The sequence below is a fragment of the Ziziphus jujuba genome, chromosome 11 (assembly GCF_031755915.1).
Source record: "Ziziphus jujuba cultivar Dongzao chromosome 11, ASM3175591v1".
NCBI classification, from domain to species: Eukaryota; Viridiplantae; Streptophyta; class Magnoliopsida; order Rosales; family Rhamnaceae; genus Ziziphus; species Ziziphus jujuba.
The window spans coordinates 26,032,501-26,042,500 of NC_083389.1; the positions used below are offsets into that span (position 1 = coordinate 26,032,501).

At 33.4% G+C, this 10,000-nt stretch overlaps 1 protein-coding gene and 3 pseudogenes across 1 annotated transcript; all 4 read left to right on the forward strand.

Annotated features, from left to right (window-relative positions):
• The window catches only part of LOC125420345 (DNA-directed RNA polymerase subunit beta''-like), a 5,067-nt pseudogene extending 3,150 nt beyond the window's left edge, over positions 1 to 1,917 (forward strand).
• Positions 1,918 to 2,181: 264 nt separating this feature from the next.
• Positions 2,182 to 2,903, forward strand: LOC125419854 (small ribosomal subunit protein uS2c-like; annotated as a pseudogene).
• Positions 2,904 to 3,005: 102 nt separating this feature from the next.
• On the forward strand, positions 3,006 to 3,694 carry LOC132799983 (ATP synthase subunit a, chloroplastic). Its single transcript, XM_060812811.1, has one exon. It carries the CDS (start codon positions 3,128 to 3,130, stop codon positions 3,692 to 3,694), a length of 567 nt encoding a protein of 188 aa, XP_060668794.1. The 5' UTR covers positions 3,006 to 3,127.
• A 3,265-nt stretch (positions 3,695 to 6,959) lies between these two features.
• On the forward strand, positions 6,960 to 8,322 carry LOC125419589 (ATP synthase subunit alpha, chloroplastic-like; annotated as a pseudogene).
• Positions 8,323 to 10,000: the final 1,678 nt, after the last annotated feature.

Genomic DNA, 10,000 nt, shown 5'->3' on the forward strand with positions numbered 1-10,000 from the left:
CGAGCAGGCGGATTGGTACGAGTGGAGAGAAAAAAAAAAGAGTGAACTTAAAATCTTTTCTGGAGATATCCATTTTGCTGTAGATATGGATAAGATATTTTGACACAGCAGCATCTTGATACCGCCGGGAACGGTAAAAAAAAATGTAAGGAATCAAAAAAATTGAAAAATTGGATCTATGTCCAATGGATCACACCTACCAAGAAAAAATATTTTGTTTTGGTTCGGCTCATAATCATATATGTGATAATCTAGAACTTAGAGTTGTAAATTATATTCTTTATGGAAATGGCAAACCAATTCGGGGAATTTCTGGCACAAGCATTCAATTAGTTTGGACTTGTTTAGTGTTGAATTGGGACCCAGACAAAAAAACTTCTTCTATCGAAGAGGCCCACGCTTCCTTTGTTAAAGTAAAGATAAATGGTCTGATTCGAGATTTCCTAAGAATCAACTTAGTGAAATCCCATATTTCGTATATCAGAAAAAGGAATGATCCGTCAAGTTCAGGATTGATCTCTGATAATAGGTCAAACCATACTAATCCATTTTATTCTATTTATTCCAAGGAAAGGATTCAACAATCACTTAGCCAAAATCAAGGAACTATTCATACGTTGTTGAATAGAAGTAAGGAATCTCAATCTTTGATAATTTTGTCATCGTGTAATTGTTTTCAAATGGGTCCATTCAATGATGTGAAATATTCCAATGTAATAAAAGAATCAATTAAAAGAGATCCTCCAATTAGGAATTCGTTAGGCCCTTTAGGAACAGCCTTTCAAATTGATAATTACCTTTTAAAAACTCATAATCAGATCTCGGTAACTAAATATTTCGAACTTGGCAATTTAAAACATACTTTTCAAGTACTTAAATATTGTTTAATGGATGAAAATGGGAGAATTTATAATTGCGCTCCATGCAATAACATCCTTTTGAATCCATTCAACTTAAATTGGCATTTTCTCCATCATAATTATAATCATAATTATTGTGTAGAAACATCTACAATAATTAGCCTGGGGCAGTTTATTTGTGAAAATGTATGTATAGCTAAAAGAGGACCATACCTAAAATCGGGCCAAGTTATAACTGTTCAAATTGACATTGTAGTAATAAGATCAGCAAAGCCTTATTTGGCCACTCCAGGAGCAAATGCTCATGGCCATTATGGAGAAATACTTTCCAAAGGAGATACATTATTTACATTTATATATGAAAAATTGAGATCTGGTGATATAACGCAGGGTCTTCCAAAAGTGGAACAAGTGTTAGAAGTGCGCTCGATTGATTCAATATCGTGAACCTAGAAAAGAGGGTTGAGAGCTGGAACGAATATACAACAAGAGTTCTTGGAATTCCTTGGGGATTCTTGATTGGTGCTAAGCTAACTATAGCGCAAAGTCGTATCTCTTTGGTTAATAAGATTCAAAAGGTTTATCGATCCCAGGGGGTGCAAATCCATAATAGACATATAGAAATTATTGTACGTCAAATAACATTAAAAGTACTAATTTCAGAAGATGGAATGCCTAATGTTTTCTCACCAAGAGAACTAATTGGATTGTTGCGAGCGGAACGAACGGGGCGTGCTTTGGAAGAAGTGATTTGTTACAGAGCCATATTATTAGGAATAACGAAAGCATCTTTAAATACTCAAAGTTTCATATCCGAAGCGAGTTTTCAAGAAACCACTCGTGTTTTAGCAAAAGCTGCTCTACGTGGTCATATTGATTGGTTGAAAAGTCCGAAAGAGAACGTTGTTCTAGTGGGGATGATACCCGTTGGGACCGGATTCAAAAGATTAGTGCACCGTTCAAGGCAACATCACAACATTCCCTTGGAAATGAAAATGAAGAATTTATTCGAGTGGGAAATGACAGACATTTTGTTGGACCACAGAGAATTATTTAATTTTTGCTTTTCAAAGAATTTACATGATATATCAGAACAATCGTTTCTAGGATTTAATGATTCCCAAAAGCGAATTCATCCTTTTTTTTATTTGTGTTGTGGTCATTTAATTTGGTAGTAGAAATAAAGATAATAATGAATAGAAATAAATGAATGGTCTGGATCGTGTATCAATGGCCAATCTTTGGTAGAAGATAAGGTTCCGTGGGAACAATTATTTATTTCTATTTCAGCTTCTCTTTTTTTTTCAATGAAAAAAAAAGAAAAAGAGAAGTGTGGGGAGAAATGACAAGAAGATATTGGAACATCAATTTGGAAAAGATTATGGGAGCAAGAGTTCATTTTGGTCATGGTACTGGGAAATGGAATCCTCGAATGGCACCTTATATTTCTGCAAGGCGTAAAGGTATTCATATTATAAATCTTACCAGAACTGCTTGGTTTTTGGTGGAAGCTTGTGATTTAGTTTTTGATGCAGCAAGTAGGGGAAAACAATTCTTAATTGTTGGTACCAAAAATAAAGCAGCGGATTCAGTAGCACGAGCTGCAATAAAGGCTCAGTGTCATTATGTTAATAAAAAATGGCTTGGTGGTATGTTAACGAATTTGTATACTACAGAAATGAGACTTCATAAATTCAGGGACTTGAGAATGGAATAAAAGACGGGAAGACTCAATCGTCTTCTGAAAAGGGATGCGGCTGTGTTGAAGAGACAATTATCTCACTTGCAAACATATCTCGGTGGGATTAAATATATGACTGGGTTGCCTGATATTGTAATAATTGTTTATCAGCAAGAAGAATTACAGCTCTTCGCGAATGTATGACTTTGGGCATTCCAATGATTTGTTTAATTAATACAAATTGTGACCTAGATCTAGTAGATATTTTGATTCCGGCAAATGATGATGCTATAGCTTCAATTCGATTAATTCTTAACAAATTAGTATTTGCTATTTGTGAGGGCCGTTCTAGCTATATATGAAATTCTTGATTAATAATAAGATAAGTAAATTATTTTTGGAACTCCATAGAATAGGTTTATTGAATCGGTTACTATTTCTGACTCACACAAAAGAGATAAAAATAACCGAGGATATTATGCGATTAGTAGGTATTCAAAATATCCAATGCAAGTATGCAAATCGAAAATGAGATGGTTGAATCAAAATAATTCCTTTTAAAGTTCTGTTTCTTTTAGAGGTTAATATGAATGTTTTATTATGTTCCATCAACACACTAAAAGAGTTATACGATCTATCCGGGGTGGAAGTAGGCCAACATTTCTATTGGCAAATAGGAAGTTTCCAAGTCCATGGCCAAGTACTTATTACTTCTTGGGTTGTAATTGCTATCTTATTAGGTTCAGCCATTATAGCTGTTCGTAATCCACAAACCATTCCGAGTGATAGTCAGAATTTCTTTGATTATGTCCTTGAATTCATTCGAGATGTGAGCAAAACGCAGATTGCAGAAGAATATGGTCCCGCGGTTCCATTTATTGGAACTATGTTTTTATTTATTTTTGTTTCGAATTGGTCAGGGGCTCTTTTACCCTCGAAAATCATACAGTTACCTCATGGGGAGTTAGCCGCCCCAACAAATGATATAAATACTACTGTTGCTTTAGCTTTACTCATGTCAGTAGCTTATTTCTATGCGGGCCTTTCAAAAAAGGGATTAGGTTATTTTGGTAAATACATTCAACCAACCCCAATCCTTTTGCCCATTAACATCTTAGAAGATTTCACAAAACTCTTATTGCTTAGTTTTTGACTTTTCAGAAATATATTAGCCGATGAATTAGTTGTTGTTGTTCTTGTTTCTTTAGTACCTTTAGTGGTTCCCATACCTGTCATGTTCCTTGGATTATGTACAAGTGGCATTCAAGCTCTTATTTTTGCAACCTTAGCTGTGGCCTATATAGGCGAATCCATGGAAGGTCATCATTGATTAGTTTTCGACATAGTCTTTTTTTTTTTAGCTTAGCCTGATGGCATGTCTACGTGTCTCAAAGTAATTCACTTAGACTTAGGGAAGAAAAATATACAAATAAGATCAAAATAAAAATAAAGTATATACGATCTAGAGTAATAGTAAAAAGAATATTACAATATTAAGTTAAGAAATTGAAAAAAAAAAAAAAAAAGGAAAGAGATCTAAAAGATCTTTTTCCTCAAATTCCTGTTTGGTCGATTTATACCACCCTCCAATGAATACTTCCTTTTTATTGATATTGTTTTGTTCATTCAATTCACCGATTGACCAAAACAATTAATAAATAATAAATTACATGAACTTCGATCCACTAAATCTTGATATTTCTATGCAATGATTATGTCTAACAAATTTGTCAATTAGATTGATTGTACTCATGTGGATAATGATAAATAAAAATAGAAGATAAGGGTTTACAAAAAGGATATTTATAAAAAAAGGGGTTGGTTAGAGGAGAGGGGTGGGGTCAAACTAGATGTATGTAATCTAATCGTTATAAGACAATTCTTGTGTATGTTTTGAACAATGATTCTAGAATCTGACTGAATCTATGATATGAATAGTTGGTTTACGTTATGGGGGAAAGACATGTATATGTGATATTCGATATTAACTAGGTATATATGAATTAAAGATATATTTAATTTGCCCCACTATTGTGTTATGAATTTCGATAGGGATTCCAATATTTAGATAGGGATTCCAATATAAGTCCTTCCATTTTGACTGTAATTTATTTTGAATATTGAATGAATTTAAATCATGAAAAAGAACAAAGAATTCAAAGAATGGTTCGGAAAAAAAAAATAAAAAAGAAAGAACTGGCCAAACAAAAGTCGTACGAATTAACAAAAATTACTTGGATAGGAAAATATCGAAGCAATTCTGTTGCTTCAAGAATACTATTATTTCAATTCGAGGTTTTTAGTGACTTTGAATGGATAAATCTTAGCGATGGAATAAGTAAGCCATAATTCATTAGTTGATTGTATCATTAACTATTTCTTTATTTTCTTTATTTTTTACGAGGAATTTATCATGAATCCACTTATTTCTGCCGCTTTCGTTCTTGCTGCTGGATTGGCTGTCGGGCTTGCTTCTATTGGACCTGGGGTTGGGCAAGGTACTATCGCAGGCCAAGCAGAGGGAAAAATACAAGGTACTTTATTTCTTAGTCTGGCTTTTATGGAAGCTTTAACAATTTATGGACTGGTTGTGGCATTAGCGCTTTTATTTGCGAATCCCTTTGTTTAATCCTAAAAATATTTTTGTTTTTCTTTTTTATTTCCTTGGATTTGCTGCTCTTGCTTTTTCAAATTATATTAAGATTTCACTCCTACAATTTCATATTCGTTGTGACAACAACCCCCTGGAAGGATTGGTTTGAGGATGAGGAATTAAATTAGCCGATTAACTCGCTTTCTTCTCTTAGTCTAATGGAACTTTTTTTAGGAAGTATCACAACAAACAATCAATTTTATTTCGCAACTGGCATGAGACCTGGTACCTAATTCTAATAAGTATCATTCTTATTGGAAATTTCCACTTATTGCAAATTTCCAATTGAAAAAAAAAATCCATTTACATCTATAAATCAATATATACATATATTTCAACTTTTACCCAATTCCTATTTAATTTAGAAAAATAATAGAATAAAAAAATATAGATAATTAGTCTATCTATAAGAATAAGAAAGAGGAGACCATATGAAAAATGTAACCGATTCTATCCTTTCCTTAGGTTATTGGCCATTCGCTAGGAGTTTTGGGTTTAATACTAATATTTTAACAACAAATCCAAAAAATCTAAGTGTAGTCTTTGGTGTATTGATTTTTTTTTGGAAAAGGAGTGTGTGCGAGTTGTTTATTTCAAGAGTAGGCTGGATCCAACCAACTGCACTTTTTTTCGTTATAACTCGAAAAGGTGCACAATTCCGCAAAGTACTTCTGAATAAATTAAGAAATCATATTTAAAAACCATAGCATTTCGTGATTCATTGGTAAATCTACTTTGATTCTCTATCAACCAATAATGTGGGATTTTTAACAGGGTTAAACCTAAATCGTTTGAAGTTCATATGCAGTGTGGTACTCTTTCTACTACTATGTTAATACAGAATATGTTAATCCATAAATGGTTTCAAAGAGTTGGAATTTTTTTTTTCGATATAAAACACTCATATCGATAAAAAAAATGATTTGAACCCGTTATTTGTATTTTATTTTTAAAAATTAGAAAAATGGATATTTCACCCCCCCCCCCTTTTTTCTCTTTTTTATCCAATGCTGAATCGATGACCTGTGATCAGTTTCTCTTTTATAAAGTAAAAAGAATTCTTTGGATTTGAAAAAAAAAAAAAAACAACTTTGCTGACAATTATTTGTTTGGTTAGAAGAGTCCTCCGAATATTATGTTCTTGGATTAGTGATCAGTTTCTATACATTAAAAAAAGTAGAAAGCTTCCCCCATACATAAGTAATTAGGCGTGAGAGTCAAATGAATCAAAAGATTCATGTTTGGTTTAGGAAGAGATCGTGGAAGTTTTGAAATGAATGGAAAGATAATCTACTTTCATTAAGTGATTTATTAGATAATCAAAAACAGCAGATCTTGAAGAATATTTAAAATTCAGAAGAACTATGCAGGAGGGCCGTGGAAAAGCTGGAAAAAGCCCGGTCCCGCTTGCGGAAAGTCGAAATGGAAGCAGAGCAGTTTCGAGTGAATGGATACTCTGAAATAGAACGAGAAAAATTGAATTTGATTAATTCAACTTATAAAACCTTGGAACAACTAGAAAATTACAAAAATGAAACCGTTCATTTTGAACAACAAAAAGCTATTAATCAAGTTCGACAATGGGTTTTCCAACAAGCCATACAAGGAGCTCTAGGAACTCTAAATAGTTGTTTGAACACCGAGTTACTTTTACGTACCATCAATACTAATATTGGCATGTTTGGAACAATGAAAGAAATAAAAGGTTAGTCTTTCTACTGTAGGCATTATTTTTCTTTCGAACAAAAATAAAGAATTAAGAAATACTCATGGTAACTATTCGAGCAGATGAAATTAGTAACATTATTCGTGAAAGTATTAAGCAATATAATAGAGAAGTAAAAATTTTAAATACCGGTACTGTACTCCAAGTAGGCGACGGCATTGCTCGTATTTATGGTTTTGATGAAGTAATGGTAGGGGAATTAGTAGAATTTGAAGAAGGTACGATAGGCATTGCTTTGAATTTGGAATCAAATAATGTCGGTGTTGTATTAATGGGTGACGGTTTGATGATACAAGAGGGAAGTTCTGTAAAAGCAACAGGAAGAATTGCTTAGATCCCGGTAAGTGAGGCTTTTCTGGGCCGTGTTATAAATGCTCTTGCTAAACCTATTGATGGTTGAGGTGAAATTTCAACTTCTGAATCCCGGTTAATTGAATCTCCCACCCCGAGTATTATTTCGAGACGTTTCAGTATATGAGCCTCTTCAAACAGGACTTATTGCTATTGATTCGATGATTCCTATAGGATGTGGTCAGCGAGAATTAATTATTGGAGACAGGCAAACTAGTAAAACAATAGTAGCCACAGATATGATTCTCAATCAATAAGGGAAAAATGTAATATGCGTTTATGTAGCTATTGGTCAAAAAGCATCTTCTGTGGCTCAGGTGGTGACTGCTTTACAGGAAAGGGAGCAATGGATTACACTATTATGGTAGCTGAAACGGCTGATTCTCTGACTACATTACAATACCTCGCTCCTTATACAGGAGCTGCTCTGGCTGAATATTTTATGTACCGCGAACACCACACTTCAATTATTTATGACGATATCTCAAAATAAGCACAGGCTTATCGCCAAATGTCTCTTTTATTTCGCAGACCGATGGACCAAGAAGCTTATCCGGGAGATGTTTTTTATTTGCATTCACGCCTTTTGGAAAAAGCCGCTAAATCAAGTTCTCATTTAGGTGAAGAAAGTATGACTGCTTTACCAATAGTTGAGACTCAATCGGGAGATGTTTCTGTTTATATTCCTACTAATGTAATTTCCATTACAGACAGACAAATATTCTTATCTACCGATCTATTCAATGTCGGAATCAGACCTGCTATCAATGTGGCTATTTCTGTATCCAGAGTAGGGTCCGCAGCTCAAATTAAAGCCATGAAACAAGTAGCTGGCAAATTAAAATTAGAATTGGCGCAATTCGCAGAATTAGAAGCCTTTGCACAATTCGCTTCTGATCTCAATAAAGTTACTCAGAATCAATTGGCAAGAGGTCAACGATTACGTGAGTTACTCAAACAATCTCAATCCGCCCCTCTTGCGGTGGAAGAACAGATAATGACTATTTATACCGGAACCAATGGTTATCTTGATTCATTAAAAATTGGGTAACGAGCCCAACTGTGGCCCCAATTATAAAGAAACAAAGAGTAACGAGCTTTTGATCTTCATTTTTGAATGATTATCCGAATGATTACCCGAACTAATTAGACGTTAAAAATATATTAGTGCTTGACATGGGAAAGGCTTTTCCATGAGAGATTATCCATTTTTTATGAGTCCTACCTATGAGGTATTCTCCATTATGAGGTGGAGATAAATGTGTAGAAGAAGGCAGTATATTGATAAAGAGATTTTTTTTTTTTTTTCAAAATCAAAAGAGCGATTAGATTGCAAAAATAAAGGATTTCTAACCATCTTGTTATCTTAGACTAAACATAAACCACTTAGATGAACAAAGAGAGGATAGAGAGTCTGCAGATGGTCTTACCTTTTTCCGAGGTATCTATTTTTTTCATACTATAATACCTTGTTTTGATTGTATCTATGTATCATTTGACAACCCAATAAACCCCTTATCTCCGGTTCAAATCGAATTTGAAATGGAAGAATTTCAAGGGTATTTCGGGAGTATATTTATGCATTTGCTCATGATCATGGTTTAAATGGATCGAGTTTGCTGGAAAATGTAGGTTATGATAATAAATCTAGTTTACTAATTGTAAAATGTTTAATTACTCGAATGTATCACCAAAACCATTTGATTATTTCCGCTAATGATTCTGACCAAAATAAATGTTTTGGGTACAACAAGAATTTGTATTCTCAAATATATCAGAGGGATTTGCAGTCATTGTGGAAATTCCATTTTCCTTATGATTCCTACGATTCGTATCTTTGAGGCCAGAAATCATAAAATATTCTAATTTTTAATTCATTCAATATTTCCATTTTTAGAGGACAAATTCCCACATTTAAATTATGTATCAGATGTACAAATACCCTATCCCATTCATCTGGAAATCTTGATTCAAACCCTTCGCTATTGGGTGAAAGATGCCCCTTCTTTGCATTTACGGCTTTTTCTTCATGAGTATTATAATTGGAATAGTTGTTTTACTCCAAAAAAATCTATTTCTTTTTTTTTTGAAAAGTAATTCAAGATTTTTCTTGTTCCTATATAATTCTCATGTTTATGAATACGAATCCATCTTACTTTTTCTCAGTAACTGATATTCTCGTTTACGATTAACATCTTCTGGGGTATTTTTTGAGCGAATTTATTTCTATGGAAAAATAAAACATCCTGTACAAGAAGTCTTTTCTAATGATTTTCCGGCAGTCTTATGGTTCTTCACGGAGCCTTTCATGCATTATGTTAGATATCAAGGAAAATCAATTTTGCTTTCAAAAGATACGCCTCTTCTAATGAATATATGGAAATATTTTCTTGTCCTTTTATGGCAATGTCATTTTTATCTGTGGGCTCAACCAAGAAAGATCTATATAAACCAATTAGCCAACCATTCTTTCGGCTTTTTAGGCTATCTTTTAATGTGTGACTAAATCTTTTAGTGGTACAGAGTTAAATGCTAGAAAATTCATTTATAATGGATAATGCTATAAAGAAGCTTGATACATTAGTTCCAATTAGCCCAATGATTGGATCATTGGCTAAAATGAAATTTTGTAACGCATTAGGACATCCTGTTAGTAAGTCGACATGGGCCGATTTGTCAGATTTTGAGATTATCGACCGATTTGCCCGTATATGCAGACATCTTTCTCA

Coding starts and splice junctions, on each gene's coding strand:
- LOC132799983 (XM_060812811.1), top strand. CDS start 3,128: ATGAATGTTTTATTATGTTCCATCAACACACTAAAAGAGTTATACGAT.